Raw genomic sequence first — 18931 nt, forward strand, 5'->3', positions numbered from 1 at the left:
TTGAGAGTCAGGCCTAGAGACGGGAGGTCCTAGGTTCAAATCTGGCCTCAGACACTTCCCGGCTGTGTGGCCCTGGGCAAGTCACTTAATGCCCATTGCCTAGCCCTTACTACTCTTCTGCCTTGGAGCCAATACACAGTATTGACTCCAAGATGGAAGGTAAGGGTTTAAAAAAAAAAAAGATCAGCAGCATCCATTTGGGGACAGTTTCAGTTGTTAGGAAATTTTCCCTAGCACCAAAGCCTGAATTTGTCTCTTTTCATCTTCTACTCATTGTTCCTAGTTCTGCTGTCTGGGGGGCAAACAGAACAAATTATATCCCTCCCCTACATGCCAGCCTTTCAAATACATGAACCCAGTTATTCCATATTCCTTCAGCTAATCCTCAGATGTCAGCAACTCAAGGCCCTTTACCAGCCTGCTTTCTCTCCTCTGGACATCCCTCATCTTATCAATAAACTCACCTTCTTAAACCAAGGTACCCTAAGCTGAATACTTACTCCAGATGTGATCTAATAGGGCAATATACTGTAGAATAATCACCTTCCTGTTCCTGAAAGTTCTACCCTTCTTAATGCAGCCCAGGATGACATCAGCTCTTTTGACTGCCACATCCTTCTACTGATTCCTATTGAGCTTGCAATCAAGTAAAAATCCCAAATCCTCTTCCAAACAAGAGCTGTCTATCTATGCCTCCTCCATCTTAATATTGATATAATTTATTTTTTGGTACCTTGGTGTAAGACTTTGCATTTATCCCTATTGACTTTCATCTTACTATATTTAGTACAATGCTCTCCAGGCTCCAGTATGTTAGTTGTCCCTCCCAACTTTGTTACTTGCAAATTTGACAGGCATACCCTTCTGCCTTTATTTATATCATTGATAAAAAAAAAAAAAGTTAGTGCAGTTCTCTGGTGTATTCCACCCAAGTTCTCTTGCCATGTTGAAAAGAACCAGTAATAGCTACTCTCTTGAGACAGGTCATCCAACCAGTGCTAAATCTAGCTGGTTATAGTAACATCTAGTCCACTTCTCTCTCTCTTCTCCATAAGAATACTATGAGATTTCATCAAAAGCTTTGCTTGAATCTCTGTAAATCATATCCATAGCATTTCCCTAACATGTGATTCTATGATATATATATGCAAATGTATATTTATTTATATATAAATAGGTATGTGTTATATTGGTATGTAGATCATGAATCAACAGGTAAAGAATCTGCTTTTTTGGTTGTATAAATTGATTCTGCTCACAATTGGTCTATAACTTTGGAAATGAATCTTGACTGGGGACAGAGATGTTAAGTGACTTGCCTGTGGTCTCACAATTATTAAATGTCCAAAGAAGGATTAGAACCTGGTATTTCTGACTCCAAGACCAGTATTCTATTATCTCTTGACTCAACACTGCTTCTCATATATGTAGGGGTATACATTTGTGCACACACATATCCATCTTAAGGAGAACTTCCCTAAAGATATTAAGCATCATTCATTCAAGGGAGGGTGATAAATGTTTTTCTTTAAAAGCATTTAAAAGTAGAAAAGATTTTAATCTTTAAATTCTCAAACAGACAGGGAATTCCTGCCTTGGACATTTCTCTTGCTTAAAATACCCTCCCTTTGCTTATCTGCTTCCTACATAGCTTTGAAGATCCAGTTCAAGCCCCATATAGGTCATTCAGGGTGTATATCATGTTGGCTGTAGCATAACATGACCCAGTTCATACCAAGTAAGTCCCATGCCTGGGACTCAGTGCTTAGGTTCAGCTGCCGCTTCTGTCTCCCCTGCTCCCCAGGAGAGCCAGAAGCTTCTCCTCCAGGGCCCTAGAGCTTCTCCTTCCCAATTAGAAAGAAATTGGCTCCTGGGACATTGCCGTGATTTCTTCCTTGTTAGAGCCTTAATATTGGATGAGTCCTAAGTGTCATCTCAGTCTGTGAGGCTGTCAGGGTCAGGGCCGTGAATTAAACAACACAAGTCCTGATTGTTCCCATCAGGTAGAAGCTATGGGCAAATGAACATGTGTCATCCTCTTGTCTCTAGTGAGGAGAGCAATAACAGGGCTGCTAATCTCATATTCTTTCTTCAGGACCTTCCAAGCTGTTGGCAACATGACAAGTATCTAGTCCTAGACAGTGGGTGGGCTGGAATAGTCTATGTACTTGCCTCATAGATTCTCTGAGGAAGATTCCATAGGACCAGTGGCTAGGCAAAGAAAATACCTAACAACCACCCAGATAGAATCTATACACATTTTATGCTTCCCACAAGGTCCAGCTGAATCTTACATCCATACATTCATTCATTTATTCATCAAACACTTTTTAAGCATGTCCTATGTGCTAGGCACTGTGCTAAGTGTTGTGGATACAAAGGATACAAAATTCTACTCATGGAAAGCAAAATATACGACTAAGGAAATAGAAAGCTATTTCTGGTGGGAGGCCAGTGGCAGCTGGGGGAATCAGAATAGGACTTGTGTAGGAAGAGATGGCCCTTGAGATTCTAAGTGGAGGTGAGGAAACTGAATTCCAGGCATGAATGAATAAATTTATTAATCACTTCCAGTGTGCTGAGCACTGAGGATACAATTAGAAAGGAAAGACTTTCAAGGAGCTCATGTTCTAAAAAAGGAGACAACATATCAAAAGTTTCAGCTGTAAGTCAGCTAGAAAAGTCCTATGCCCTTAAAATGCAGTGGCTAAGAAGATGATGACATATCTCCTTTCATGTAATTTCTCCTGAAGAAATTCTATCATTTTCTGATGTCAGTTGAATCATTTGACAGTGCCAAGGGCTTTGATGGCAAAAAAAATTGTTTTCTGAGTCCTCGGTAGCTGTGACACTGGTGATACCTATAGGATTGGGTGCATGATGGACAATCTCTACAAAAACAAGAAGAACATCCCTCTAACTATTCCAATCCATAGCAACCTTTCCCTCATCTGGCTTTCTGATGCCTGCACTACATGTTAGCTGACATGGGCTTTTACTTTCTTTTTCATGTATGTAAAACTTATCTCCTAGCAAACAAGATATGTAAGCTCATCAAGTTTAGGGACCTCATCCTGTCTCTTCCTCAACACTCACCTCTATCATACTGTTTATTGAGTAGACCTAGATTCCAGGCCCCATTCTATGGCTACTCTTTCCCTCTATGAAGACTTGCCCCTAACTCATGAGGTCACCAGAACAGGGTTTTGTTGGAGATCACCTGAACCCCACCAGTGGCAGAGTGACAAATTGCAAAGAGTATCGGGCAAAAGAACACAGACCCAAAAACCAGATGCTCCCTCCAGTTCATAGAGTCTACCCTGATTTTGGAAGTAAAATCCCTAGTTCACTGGCTCCTGGCCACCTATGGCACCAGTCACCCTTCTTGGTGGCCATTGTTTGCTCGCTCATACTACCTGTGCTTTCTTTCTCAATATGACATGTCTCCTTTCAGCATCCCTACCCCACAGAGGACGAGAAGAGGCAGATTGCAGCTCAGACGAATCTCACCCTCTTGCAAGTCAATAACTGGTGAGTTGATGTCACCTGCCCAGAGCCATCTTACCCAGGCAGAACAGCAAGCACAACCAGAGAGAGACTAGTCAGAATCTCCCCCACAACAATCAGAGATGTACTGGCCCATCCTCACCACTAGTCTCAACTTTAACCCCACCCAACCTAGTTTCTAACCTTCTGTCCCCAGCCCTTGTACCACTGCCATGGACTAATCCTCCCTATCCATCCCAGAAGCCTGAAATAACCATCAATCATTCCAACCTCCAATGTGTTTATCTATAGCTCCTGAGCGCCCCTTGCTGGGCAAATGTAGCAGAAAATAAATTGTCAGAGTTCTACCTAAGAGGAAATTCCTCTCCATTGTCCCTGAGCACCAGAATTAGAAAGGAATCCTAGAATTCTTGGTCCAGAGAGAATTTGAGACCAGGAAGTCTATCCACCTGTCCCCAAGCAGTACCGGATTTAAATATCCAGCAACCTCTAGAGAACAAGAGAGAGTGAAAGAGAAAGTCATTTCTCTGAGGAACTGATGGTCCCAAGAATTGAAACCTTTCTCAGTTTCCTGAGATGGTCAGCAGAGCCTGGCCCTACTGCAGAAAATGGATCCCTGGAGGTATGGCCCTCAGAGCCTTCACACCTATGGGCAGAAGCTAATTAAAGAAACCTGTGGGCAGCCTTGCTCTCTATTCCCTGAGGCCAAAAGCTGTTTCAGTCTCTGTCTTGCCCAAGTATTTCCAAAGTCCTAATTCCAAATAGGATCAAAATATAACAAACAAGTACACCATGATCCTCCTTGAAGTCCCAAAGATCAGTTGGCATCCGGGGCTCTTTAGGAGACTCTGTTCTTATTCCCACTGCTTTCCATCCAGACTTCTCTGGGCCTCATTCTCTTCTTGGATTCAAATGACATTCCCCTTTTAACTCCCTTCTAACAGAGCTGGTAGCCACTCTCCCACTCTCTACCCTAAGCTGTTCTTACACACATGTACATATTGTTAGTGTGTACAAAGGCTAGCACTTACACAGAGTACCAAATAACTTTTCACTCCCCCCCTCCCCAGGTTCATCAATGCCCGAAGGCGTATCCTGCAACCCATGCTTGATGCCAGCAACCCAGACCCAGCCCCCAAAGCCAAGAAGATAAAATCTCAACACCGACCCACCCAAAGATTCTGGCCCAACTCAATTGCTGCTGGTGTGCTACAGCAGCAGGGTGGGGGCCCAGGGACAAATCCTGATGGTAAGGAGTTGGGACCAAGTTGATGGGAGGGTGTCCTGGTTAAGGACGGGTAGAAATGAGATGCTGGAGATTATAAGAAGTAATTGTCTGGCTAGTAAGAATTTTGGCATGGGAATCCTAAAATATGGTCTGTTTAATGAAAAGCACACAGGGCTCAAAGTTATAAAAGCTGGGCTCTACCATTCCCTTATTATATACATTTAGATATGTCACTTTGCCTCTGCTTCTCTTTCCTTTTCTGTCAGATGGGTTTATTGGAAGGACCTAGTGAACAAGTATGTACAATATCTCTACAAAAGTAAGGGACATTTTGGGGGCCAGACATTGCTTAGCACTCTGGTTCCTGAGCACCCTCAATGGCCAAGCTTCTCTTTGGAAACGATGGCTATCTACAGATAGTATGGCACCTGGCTTATGAACGAGGGCCAGGAAAAGCTATTTTCCCAGTTACTCCATCATTCCCTACATAGAGACACACGCGCATGTGCACACACTTTTAATTGCTCATTGCCTAGTGTACAATGAATAATTCAATGAGCCAGAAATTTTATTGCTAGCATGCAAAGATGATTCTTTGTAGGAAACAGGGTTTTTGCAGCAGCATATGTATTTATGTGGCATTCGCATATGCCCCAATATATGGTATATGATCCTCTTGAAGGGTATGTGTAAGATAAAGCAGCATTGTATAATATAAGAATGCTCCCTTGTCTAAAGCTTCCCCAATCTGGGTTCTAGTCCTGGCTTTAACACTAACTGTATAACCCTGGGCAATTCATTCAGCTTCTACAGACTTCAATTTCTTTACCTGAAAACTAAGCATAACAACGCTGACCCTACCTAGGTTTATTATAATATAATAGGTGCATTACATATAAGGAAGGCATTTTGAAAACCTCAAAATGTTATTCAAATTATAAAAGTAAAATATACTTATAAAATGTATTAAAATGCTGTTTTATGTATATGTAGGTATGTATATGGGTGATGGTAGAATAGAAGTGAGGTGTCTTCTTGACCTCCCTATTACTGCAGCCTGACCTTTACCTTCTTCTCCAACCCACGATAGGCTCTATCAACTTGGACAATCTGCAGTCCCTGTCTTCAGACAATGCCACCATGGCCATGCAGCAAGCAATGATGGCAGCACATGAAGATTCTTTGGATGGGACAGAGGAAGAGGATGAAGATGAAATGGAAGAAGAAGAGGAGGAGGAGGAGCTGGAGGAGGAGACTGATGAGCTACAGACAACGAATGTCAGTGACCTGGGCTTGGAACACAGTGACTCTTTGGAGTAGCCAAGGGGGCCAGTTGGCGCTGATTCCCCCACTGGGGCAAGGGCACTGGGAGGGAGGAACAGGTGAACAGCCCGAGGCAGGAATTGTGGTCCTCACCTCCCTGAATCAGCAGCCTGAGGAATTGCAGATAAGTTCCCCTGCCCCTGCTCAGCCAGCAAGCTTCAAAAAGACCCCAGTCCCCCTTCCCCAGAACTGTAGAGGACTCCATTTGGAAAGAAACAATCTAGCAAACCAAGGGAATGGACCTGGACGGAGCCCTGGCAACTGGGGGGCACTTACAGACTCCTGGACTGAAGTGAAAGACTCGTGTTTACAGGCCCTGGACCCGGGGACTGCTTTGGGTTTTTTTTCTGCTCTCTCCCTGTGCAGTTGATGGGATGGGCCATTCCCAGAAAGGAATTGAGGGGAGGCAAGGTGGAGAGACCAGACCGAAGGGTATTTGGACTCTAAACCAAGGATATTTTAATTGTCCTGAGGTCAGGAGAAACCAGTGGCATTTGGCCCAAGGGGATAGTTAGAATCTGGAGGAAGGGGAGGTTAAATTAGAAATTACAAACCATTTGACTCAGAATGGGACAAGACAAATGAGATTTCAGACAGCTACCCCTAGGGATTCCCATTCCGGTGTGAGTGCATGCTCTGACCCAGGACTCGCCTACTGGGCTCTCACTCACCCTACTGAAAACAGCCGCATATGAATAAAAGGCAGGCTCAGATTATAGAAGGAAAAACAACAGCTCCTTTGGCTTGGGTTAATTCCCTGACAAAAATGAGCAAAAACCCAGGCTAGGCTCCTGAGAAGATAAAAAGGTAGGTAGGGTAGGGTACGGGACTATTTGCAGTTAGGCACAGAAGACTCCGGAGGGAGAAACATGGCGTCTCTTAGCCACTGGTGCTTAGTGGGTCAGTCTCTTAAATTCTCTAACTCTCTGTGGACCTGCACAGGGTGGGAGGACCTTGATTTGGATTTTATTCATGCCCTCCACTCAGCCCAAGACTAGCTCGTTAAAAAAGAAACGTTCCTGGCTATAGGCTGGCCCAGCCCGATCGGGCTTGTCTCCCTTACTTAACACTCCATGAAGGCAGAAGGATCTGTTTGAAAGAGGAGCCCGAGGCCAGAGAAGATGCTGTCCGCCCCTCTCGTCTCCAGGCTTCTAGAGAGATGAGAGAAAAGGAGCCACAGCCCTGCTTCTTCCACTTCCCCATCCCTACCAAAAACATCCGTATCCCCCGGAGAAGCCGGGGCTCTCGGGAGGACAGCTCTGCTCACCTCCCCGTTCTCTCCCTGCTCCTCACACCCTCCCTCCCGGCCTCTAGACCAGTGAGTGTGGCCCTCTCCTTGTCCTCCCTGTTACCCCCATGGCTGTGAATGGCAGAACTGAACATAACGTGTGTTTTCCATGGGATTTAATTTAATGGACTTGCAATTACATTTGTAAATTGTGCATTAGGACATCTTCAGCAGCAGGATGTGGGTGGCTGTGTTGTTGCTCCGCCTGAGGGGAACCTCAGGCTTTAGCTTCCCCCAAACACACTTTCCGGGGGCTGATTGGTAGGGTGGTTGGTCACTTCCCTGGGACCGCCCCGAAATGAATGTATTTCTCCCCCAGAAGAGCTGATATTTAATGTTTTAATAGGGATTTTTGAAAAACAAATAACCTTATTTATAATCTGGGTGACCCAAACAATCTTTTTTTACTCCCTTTTGATGCCATAGGTAGAAAAAGTCTAGCTTTTTTGGAGTGAGACTTTTGCAATGTGCAGTGGGATAAAATACATTTCTTTTTCTGGTTCATATTCCTTGTTAAACACACACACACTCCCACTAACAACATGACAGATGCTCCCACCCTTCTTTCTCTCACACTCACACACTCACACACACACACACACACACACACACACACACACACACAGAGCCCCGCCCCTGCCCCTGCCCCCTCCCCTGACTCCCGGCCTAATGTTATGCAACCCTCTTCTGATGTATCCACCAAACAAGTACTGGACATGAAGGCGGAGTTTTCAGTAAATCTTAATACCTATCTTACCTTGTGGGCCAGCTTTGTTTGTCTCCTGCTGTCCCCTCCCTCCCCCCGCCTCCCCACTGGCGCCTTTGAAATGAGGAAAACTTGGAAAGCCTCAGTATAAAGAGCAGAGAATCTTGGGAGTGGGGATGGCTGAGGGTGGGGGGAAAGGAGGGGAAGATCAGTCCTGGGGGGCCTCAGTGGATTGAGAGCCAGACCTAGAGATGGGGGTCCTGGCTTCAAATCTAACCTCAAATACTAACTAGTTGTGTGACCCTGGACAAGTCACTTAACCCCCATTGCCTAGCCCTTACTACTTCTCTGCCTTGGAACCAATATTCAGTATTGATTCTAAGATAGAAGGTAAAGGTTTAAAAAAAAAAAGATCATCCATGCTGGGAAGTTGTTATTGCCTGGTGTGTCTTTAGATCCACAACTATTTAGTGCTTACTATGAACTAAGTGCTAGGGCTACAAGGAAAGGCAAAAGCAACTCCCCATGAAGCCTAGCACTTTGTAGGCGCTTAATAGATATGTACTGATTGACTTAGAAGAGCAAAGAGCTTTGACCTTCCAATTCTCCATGCTCCACCCCAGCAAAGTTCTCCTAGAATCACTTCTCACCCTTCTAAGAGGTATCTCCCTGCTTCTACTCCCCCACCTGCTCTGGGGTCACAGTGGTACCTGCCCCTCTTCTTTTCCCCTGAAACTAGCTAGGTGACTTTTCATACGAATAAGGGCACTCACCATTCTTTCACTGACTGTGACCTATTCCATCTCTGCTCACCTTTCTTCAGAGAAAGACCCCAGGACAAAAGGACGCATTGGTTAGTGGGGGATTCATATGAAGGAACCATTTCCTAGAATCTGTGTGGTACAGTGGAAAGCCAGTTTATCTTGGAACTGTCAACTAGAAAAAACATAGAACTATTAAATAGTCAAAATCACTCTTTAATCAAGGGAAAAGGGGTTAGCGCTGCTACTACTACTACGACAACAGAGCTGCTTTCCAAGACTGCACAGAGTGCCCTGGTCACCAGCCCCTGGGAGTGCCACCAACGCAGGATGGACTCTGAGGAACAAAAGAACTTGGGGAACCTATATACCACTCTAGGTGACCTGGGGGCTTTAGGATTAGAGGGACAGTTGATTGACTTTACAATGGTAAGAAAGGAAAATGAAGAGTTCCAGACAGGAATAATAGTGAGGGGCTGGGGCCCTACAACGGACACAAAAGGGAAAGACTCAGCCCAGGGCTGGGTCACCTTGGTCATGGACCATAGCCTATGGGGAAGAAACCATTGGGACAAAAGGGATGTTCAATATTGGATGGGATTAGCTGTTCCCACCCAAACTACCAGGAAGTTCACTGTCTGGTGAAGAGGGACCTTCCCTCAGGGGGAAACCTCTCCTGTGACAAGGTCAAAACCTGGGGTTTCTATACTCAAACTAAATAAACTGGGGATCTCTAGATTTCCATGTTGACAGAACCAAGAGGCTTTTGAATACCAAGTGTCAACTGGGAAAAACACAGAACTATTAAATAGTAAAATCGCTCTTTAATCAAAGGCAAAAGGGGTTCAGCACTAGTAGTAGACACAGAGCTGTGCGTCACACACGACCACACAGAGGAGTGAACTCTGGCCGCTCTGGTCACTGACCCCCAGGAGTGCCAAACATAAGAGAATGACAATTCCGAAGTCACTAAAGTCGGGGAGCTTAAATACCGGGCTGAGGATGAGAGGGATAGTCGATTGACTTTAGAATGGTAAGAAAAGAAAAGGAAGCATTCCAGACAGGAATAACAGTGAGGGGCTGATGCCTTACAATGGACACAAAAGGGAAAGACCCAGCCTAGGTGGAGGACTTTAGCCTAGGGGGAGAAAGAGATACTTAACCTCTGATGGAATTAGCTATTTCCACCCCAACTACCCAGATGTTTATTGTTAGCCTGAGACCAGTGAAGTAGGACCTTCAGGGGGAAACTCTGCTGTGACAGGTCAAAACCTGGCGTTTCTACCTCCCAACTAAATAAACTGGGAACTTCTAGATTCCACGTTGACACAAGTAATTGTATGAACCCTAGGCAAGTGTGACCTCACCGCCCCAGACTCAGTTTCTTCCCTTTGTAAAATGAGATTAATTGGAATACTTCTGTCTTCTAGGTCTGTCTCTATATCCACTGGACCACCTAGCTGCCCCCAGAAACTATGTTAAGAAGGAACTTGAAGGGCAGGTGGTACCAGCAACCTATTGCTGTTACCACATGCACCTCACACTCAGTGAAGACAATCCTTACTCCATTCCCAGCCAATCCTAGAAGAGGGCAAAAGAGGAATCCGCTAAGAGGCTGACTTCAGTGTGTAGGAGCTTGTGGGCCATCAGTCACTTGGGCTCCCGGAGACCCAGTCAGTGAAACAGAGATCATAAAATTTGCACTACTCACAGGGTTATGAGCTAAGCGTTTTGTGAACTTTAAAACTCTCCAAAAATGTAATTCTGTTGCTAAGCATCTATTAAGTCCTTACTGTGTACTAGACACTGTACTAAACTCTGGGGTTATGAAAAGAGGTAAAATATAATCCCTGCCCTCAAGGAGCTCACAATCTAATGGAAGTGTATAATTTGTATTTGTAACATGCAAAGCACCCAGGTAATGGAAGGCAGCATTACTACACCTAATGATGCCATTACAGTACTATGGCTGGAAACTGGTGACAGTAGCCTCTTCTCTCCCATCAGAGAAGACCTCAGAGGTTTGAAGTCCTCTTTTCATAGAAGGACCTGGTGAGATCCCTACAGTGTCCTCCTCTGCAGGTCCCTTTCCTGCCCACACGGTCTAAGGTGCCCCACGCCACCTAAGCTGGACTCCTTCCCATTTGTTGGTCCAGAGCTTTTCTTTCTAAAACTCCTGATCCTCCCCAGGAGAAGTCCAGAAGCCTCCTTCCAAAGCATTCCTGCTTTTCACAGCTGTCACCTGGAGCCTAGCCCACCCAAGATTAGCCCTCAGTGGCCTTGTAATGAGCCAGAGGCCCAAGGTCAACAGCCAGTCCTGGAAGATCGATGGGAAAGAGCTCGGGCTAGCTGCACCCCGGTATCTCCTCTGGTAACCTCCAAAGTATGTGCAGGGTCTTGACACCCCCTTCCGGTGTCTGCCTCTAATCACAAAATGCTATTTTCAGCTTTCCCCTGGACCAATCTCATTCTGTTCCTAGGCAAATTCTATGCATCTCATTACATTGAGCCCATTTAGGACAATGCCCTTCAGGTGTGTGCATCTCATTACAGCCTTTCTTTTTCAGACAAGTGTTTGATTTATTTTGCATCTCATTACACTCCTTTAAAATTATGTGCATCTCATTATGCTGGTCCACTGAGACAACTTATTTCAGGTGTCTGCATTACAGCCTGTATTATCTGGCAAGAAATTGGATCTCATTACACCTAGACACTTAGGACAATTCCCTTCCGGTGGGCACCAGCTCCTCACACCCTTTCCTTTTCAGACCAGTGTTGTGGCTTCTCACATCTCATTATACTCCTGGAAAATTTTGTGCATCTCATTACACCCCGAGCCTAATTTGGACAACTCCCTTTAGGTGCGCACATCTCATTTTCTCTTGTTATTTTTAAGCAAATCTGAATTTTTGCATCTCATTACAGCCCTTCCAAAATGATGTGCCTTTTATCCCAACCAGCCGTTTCAGACAATAATAGCATAAATAGCATTTATGTAGTACTTTAAGGCTTTACAAAGCACTCTCCTTATAATAGTCCTATGAAGTAGATGATGGGAATATTATTACCCGCCATTTTGCAGATGAGTAAACAAGCTCAGAGAGTTTAAGTGACTTTGTCCAAGGTCACATGGTAAGTATTAAGGCCCAGATATGTTAAGGAGTTTTAGATGGATTATCTCACTTAATCATAAAAACCCTGTGAGGCAGGTATTATCACTCCTATTTTATAGATGGAAGAAACTGAGGCTGAGCCATGGAATTGAGTCATCCAGGTTCTTATAGCTAATAAGAATCTGAGGTCAGATACAAACTCGGTTTTTTCTCAATTGAGTCCTCCAAGGGGTGATTGATTTGTTCAGTCACACAGGTAGCAAAAAAAAAAAAGAATTTGAACCTAGGTCTTTTGATTCTAAAGCCTATACTCTCTCCACTCTACCTCACTACTTTTTTAGGTCCTCTGAAATCATCCAGTTGAGTGTCTGCCAGTTGTCTAACCCTTAAGGTCTACTCTAGTTTTGTATTCTGAGCAGAGGCCAAGATGAGGCTAAATGTCATGTTGTGCTCAGTCTCAATGCTAGCCCCCATCCCACATTTAGGATCTGCTCACCCATTATAGCATGCCACTTTTTAGATATGCGTCTCTTTGCTTTATGTCTCCAGAGGACTAGCACTGTTTCTGGTATAACACAGTACCCTTCAGGGGTGTGCATGAAAATCAACTCTTTATTAAGCAGCACTGTTGCATTGGACAGTGGTCCATCAATGTCTCATGTCCTGCTAAGACACCTTAGATGTGCTGCCTCCCTAAGATTGGGGTTGGGAGGGAGGCCCAGTGAATCTATATTCCTGGGCAAATTTCTTAATTTCCAACCTCTCCCATTCCCATTGAATTATAAGGGATGCTGGCATTGCCTAAACACTCCTTCTGACTTGGCTCCTGAACCAAGACTACAAAAGAGTGAGTCGGTATTTGATGGGTAGACGGATAAGGGGGAGCACTAACTTCAGATGAGCTAAGTTCAATTCATCACATAGCTCTGTTGCAAAACAGTATGATGAGCTGAGGTTAGTCGTTGATGTCCTGTTCTCCCAGGTCCAGGAACTCCAGACTTTTATGGACTTTCCTTATCAATGCCATCTTATTCTCTTTAGTTTCTATCCTTCCATACCATCTCACCCAAATCTGTTCTTAGGAAGAGATCTGGTCCTCAGTTTAGAAAGAGAACCTGATTTCAAATCCCAGCTCTACAGATCACTACTCCCTGTGTATGACCTTGGACAAAGAGTTTAATCTCTCTGGACCATTTCCTCGACTGTAAAATGTGGCAATTGCTGAGGTCTCTTCTAGCTCTAAATCTGTGCTGGTTCATACCAAAATGTGAATGACGGATAAACCTCTGAGTATACCTATTCTTAAGGAGAGTCTCACTTTAACAGGGATCAAAACAATAAGTTAATTATAATAATTACATTGATCTAACTTCCTCCCAACAACTTTGTACGGTAACAGTGCAATTGTTAACATGCTCATTTTACAGATGAAACTAAAATTTAATGACTCATCCTAGATCAGATGGGTAATAAATGCCAGAATCAGAAATCTAATATAGCTATCCAAACAGTATAATGCTAAAGCATTTACTCTTCAACTGTATGATTTTAGACATTAACTAGAGATGTGGGGAGAGATGTTAAAGTTGGAGGTGGTATGCAAGGGGGAATTCTTGAAATACCAAAAAAGTATCCATCTATATATAGGTAGATAAGCCCAAGGTGAGACCTGTGTGAGATACCTCTTGTAGATAACTGTAGAGCAAATATCTCCCTAAAGCCTCACTAAACTGGCCTTGGTGTCCCCTAGTAGGGATGAGGGTCTAACATAGTGGAACTATGAAAAGATGGATGTTTCTTGTAGCATTTCTATTGCATTCTCAGCCTATGGGATTGCAAATATTGGATTCCAGGAAGCACTGAATAAGCAAGCAAACCATGAGATTCAGTCCTTTCTTGGCCCTCTACTCAGAGGACAAGACCACAGCAAACCTTAAAGAGTTAGCCACTTGGCAGACACTTCCCTAGATGATTTCTGAGGTCCTGGAGGGAAAATGACGTAGTGAAAAGAGCACAGTTTCAGAATCAAAGGACCTGAATTCAAATCCCAGCTTTTTTTCTTGCTATTTGTGTGAATTTAGACATGTCATGCCACCTTTGAGGAGCTTAGTTTCTTTATCTGCAAAATGAGGGGATTTGACAAGATGATCTCAAAAATCTCTAATTTGTTGTAAAGATAGCAGTAGTCAATCCTATTTAGAATGGGGAACTTTCATAATATTTCTAAATTTCATAAAATTTCTAAATAAATTAATTTGTTCAAATTAAACCTCCCATAATCTGACCAATGCTGATTAGGGTTTTCATGAAAATGAACATTTTGAGAATTTTGACCATATAGGCCAGAGGAGACCCAGAATTTGATTTACTTTGTTGGCTACCCATGATTCAATAATGCAGAACTCCTCTTCTTCTCAAAGACTGTCCTAGAGAGGTTTTTTAATCCTCTGATGTACAAGAGTCAGGCTCTTCCCTGCATCTTGTGAAAATATTACCCAGATTCTAAGTTAAAGAATGTGGGAGAAAACAGAATAGAAGGGTCTCTTGCTTATTAGCCTGTGAAATATCAGATTTCAAGGCATAGATAATTTCATATTTCCCTTAAACCTAGTCTTGCTAGACCACTTAGAAACCTCAAACTCAAGTTGGGTCAACAGTTTATATTTTAGAGATTTTCAGACACATGAGACCATGGGAAAAGAAGAAACAGGTGTGCACAAACAGAAATGCACTTTTTTTCCCCCAACACTTTTTACATCAAGGTCCAACAATCACTGACCACCTTAAATAGATATAATTAGAGATGCATTTTTTGTCAACATTTCCAACAGTAGGGCTACCATATAACATATAATTTAGAGCCTAGGCCCATGTTGGTGAACCTATGGCACACATGCTGGAGGAGGCTGCTCCCCTCCCCCTTTCCACCAGGCCAGAAGACATTCCTCACTTCCCCCGCCCTTCTTCTGTCCAGCAGCCCAATGGGAGTGCTTCTTCCCTCCTCCACTATCTGGGGTAAGGCAGGGGGCTCACAGGTGGTTGTTGCAATTTGGATACTTAGTTTCTAAATGGTTCACTGGCCTAGGCTATCCTTAGGCTAGGTCAGGAGCTATTGCAGACTCTATTAAATAGAAGCCAAATTTCTAATAGGTCTCAAATTATTTTCTAGTCAGTCTCATATGGTATATAGAATTTGAGGGAAAAGAATCTTTACTGTCCAATGGAATATCAGAGACAGTCAAGTTCCAAGAAGTTGACATGGGCAAGAAATCTTACTGAGTAAGCACCTCAATGAACCTGGAGTCTGAATCTAGTCAACCCATCTACCTCCTGACACTAACTAAATTGTTGGTAAATTCCTCAACCCAGAGATCTTGAAATTCTCCTAAAGAGTAGTTCTTCCCACGTAGGTCCATTTGACTGGAGTTTAATAAATGAAGAGGATTAATTGGCATCAGCTGATTAGTTGCCAAGAACAGGAGACACACTGACATGAAGGGTTTTGCTAAGCTCTAATATAATATGTGGAGTGGAACTTGGACATTTCAAAGTTCACCCTCTTTTACCACTTATTAAAAAAAATCTATGACTGTGGAAATCATTTAAAATATAATACTTTATTGAGAGAGAGATGGGGGAGAGGGGCCATGGACCCAAGACAGATGCCCCCAAGGGGTTACAGAGAAAATGAGGGGCGCTGCCTCCAGTTATTGACCCAAGACAAATGCCCCCAAAATTCATAGAAAAATCCCTTACTTATAGGAGAATCCTGATGCAACCTAGTCTCCCAGAAAGCATTATAACATTTTTACTATGGTTAGAGATAGGCTGTTGAATAGTTTTACATTGACTTTACAATGAGCACATTCAAGCTAATTAATATCTTCAAGAAATTGGAGAATAGCTTCACAAGGGATACATCCAAGCAGATCCATATTTTAAAGAAATCAGGAAGTTGGAGACAGATACAAAGAGGAGAGTAGTTCAGGACTGGATTATCTAGGAGGGGCTGATGAGAGGATAAATCAAGCCATTGGACCAGACCTCCAGTTGGAAGCTTCAATAATCCAAATACAAAGATACAATAGGAGAGTCTTCTAAAGTAAGAGGGTTCTCAAGATTAGTATTTAAGATCTGATCACAGGGTACTACAGGATCTAAAACCATCAGCCTAGAACTCCTGCCTAGAGCAATTCCCCAACAGGCTTCCTAAAAGCTGTATGATGGGGGGGGGGGGGGTAGAAACCAAGGGACACCAACTTTTAGATATTAATAATTATTAATAACACATTGATTTCTCACTCCACATAGTGGTAACAAAAGAAGTTTGTCAGGATTTTCCTCAACCACTTCCCCTCTAGTGAGAGGCTAAGAGAAAGTCCTAACCTTGGAGTAAGCTTGGCATCCCCCAGGTTTGGTTTGTTCAGGGAAGGGCTGTTTCCCTGGGTAGTTTGTATACACACGTGCACACATATATGTCACTCCCCTTTAGAATGTAAGTTCTTTGAGGTCAGGGAATGCTTTCACTTTTTCTTTATCTTCCCAAGGCTATGTTACCTAGACAGAGCCTGGCATTGTGGAACCCCTTAACAAAGACTACCAGCTCTAAATCTATAATCCAGGAGGTTAGACATGTCCTTCCTTTTGCACTGCAAAGAATGTGGTCCCTGTGCTCTTATCCACAGATTGGCTGGCTCATATCTCTATGAAGATCTTGGTGGAAAGCTGGCCCTGGGACAGGGAAAAAATAAAACTTTCTGGCTTGCAAAGGAAGTGGGAGAAGGGAAGGGGTTGGCCTCTTGCTTGGGGGCAACTGTATCTATGCATAGTCAGATTGTCCTTGGTGTATAGAACTCCCTTGGAACAGTGTTTATCCTGAGGGAAACAATTTCTAAGAACACATTTGTGTCTAAAGGCCGCCAGCTCTTTCTGTGTTGGATGAAGAAGGCAATGTGGGATTAGGATTTGTATAGTAGAATTTTCTGTGATAGTTGGTAAAAGCTGACCCAGTCTTCTTCTTCCTTGTCCCTGATTCATGTCTCCTCTGCTGCCACAGTGTGGGGTGACTTCTGGGGAGAAATCATAATTGCAATAATTCACATCTTTAAAGTGTGCTTTACATTTTACACCAACACTATAAGTTGATAACACATTTTATTGATAAGGAAACTGAGAGTCAGAAAAGTTAAGTGACTTGACCATGGGCCCAAAAGTTTGTAAGTGGCAGAAACAACATTAGAAGCCAGTTTTCAGATTCCAAGTCCAGTATTCTTTACACTGATCGCATGGATGAAGAGTACTTTCCCAGAAACCATCAGGCTTCCCCACCTTGGAAAAGCTTTGAGCAAGAGAGGCAAGTGTCCAGATTGGTGAAGCCAAATCCAAACTTTGCTCAGTGATTTATCCTGCTATAAAATGTTCTAGATTTGAATTCCACCTCATTTCCCCTTTCTTCATCTGATTACAGACCAGTTGCCTTTAGCTTTAAAGCTAGAGTCAGAGATGTGAGATGTAATCACCGGTGAGGTTGTCGGGTAACTTCCTAATGGTTTGAAGAAGTCACAATTTGGATTCTGGTTCTCAGGTATCAGGTGTGTGCTGGCCAGATCCTTAAAGGTCAGGAAACTGGATTGTTAAATTTCCAGCAAAGTGGTTCTCTGTACAGAATGAAGAAGATAAGGATGGTGTGATGATTGAGATGGGCAGAGTAATGGGTCATCTATATTTTTATCTTCCTTGAATAATTTTTTATGTAATTATTCCCCTTCATCCCATCTCTCTCTCTCTCTCTCTATTTCTCTCTCTCTCTCTCTCTCTCTCTCTCTCTCTCTCTCTCTCTCTCTCTCTCTCTCTCAACTAGATACAGTAATAGAGAAGAGCTCAAATGGAATTTGGTTTTGGTTGGTTGGTTGGTTGGTTTGGGATCCTAAAGGCAAAGGAGTTGAAAAGTTACTCTCAGGTAAGAGAGAGGGAAGGTAAGGGAAAATGGAGCTTCTGGGAAAATTAGGTGGCTCAGTGGATAGAAAGCCAGGCCTAGAGAGGGGAGGTCCTAGATTCAAACCTGGTCTCAGACACTTACTAGCTACATAAACCCGGGCAAGTCACTTAACTCTGTTGGCCTCGGTTTCTTCATCTGTAAAAATGAGCTAGAGAAAGAAATAGCAAACTACTCCAGTATCTTTGTAAAGAAAACCCCATAAAGTCTTAAAGAGTTGGACACATGTTGTTACCAGCATCAAATTAGAGAATAGCTATAAGAGAGAGAGAGCTTGTACAGTGAGAACTTGGCACAGTGCCAGATGTTGGTTGTTGTTATTGTGTGATTAATTTAGAGCTGGAAGGGACTCTACAGGTTGCCTACTCTGGAACCCTTTCATTTTACAGAAGAGAAAATGGTGGCCCCAAGAGGTAAAATAATAATGACTTGCACAAGGTCACCCAGACTGTAGGTGGCAGAGCTGGGATTAGAACCATCATTTTCTAGCTCCAGATCCAGAAAACTTTCTATTGAGCCTAAATGTTGCTGACTTTTGCCAGGCAGAGACTGGAAGAAGCCACAGGTACCATCTCCCCAGGCTAAAGTCCCGACCTTATCTGGTCAAGACCAAGTAAAACTGAGGATGGCAGAGGTCAGACTTCAAAGGGTCCTGGGCCACCTACAGATCTTTAACTACTTTAACTACCAGTTGCATTTTAACAAAGGCCCAGAACACAAACATCCCTGAATTCATTTGGGCAAAAGAAAAAAGAAATGACTATTACCAATGTTCTGTATGTAGGAGGACCAGGTTGTACTCACCTTTGTATCTCTTGAAACCTAGCCCATAGTAAATGCTCAAGAATTTTTATGGACTTGAACTTGAATTTTTTTTGTGTTCCTTTAAAATTCCCCAAAGGGCAGTTGGGTGGTTCAGTGGATTGAGAGCAAGGCCTAGACAGGAAATCCTGGGTTCAAATTTGGCCTCAGACCCTTCTTAGCTGTGTGACCCTGGGCAAGTCACT

The 18931-nt window shown here is 43.4% G+C and overlaps 1 protein-coding gene across 9 annotated transcripts in view; it reads left to right on the forward strand.

The window, feature by feature from the left end:
- Positions 1–8102, forward strand: part of PKNOX2 (PBX/knotted 1 homeobox 2) — a 429286-nt gene extending 421184 nt beyond the window's left edge. For all 9 annotated transcript variants that reach the window (XM_056794565.1, XM_056794564.1, XM_056794566.1 and 6 more), the window contains 3 exons: positions 3455–3531; positions 4578–4756; positions 5826–8102. In XM_056794565.1, coding sequence (XP_056650543.1) covers positions 3455–3531; positions 4578–4756; positions 5826–6055 — 486 coding nt within the window. In that variant the 3' untranslated portion in view covers positions 6056–8102. The remainder of the gene's footprint in view (positions 1–3454; positions 3532–4577; positions 4757–5825) is intronic.
- Positions 8103–18931: the final 10829 nt, after the last annotated feature.

The sequence above is a fragment of the Monodelphis domestica genome, chromosome 4 (assembly GCF_027887165.1).
Source record: "Monodelphis domestica isolate mMonDom1 chromosome 4, mMonDom1.pri, whole genome shotgun sequence".
Lineage (NCBI taxonomy): Eukaryota > Metazoa > Chordata > Mammalia > Didelphimorphia > Didelphidae > Monodelphis > Monodelphis domestica.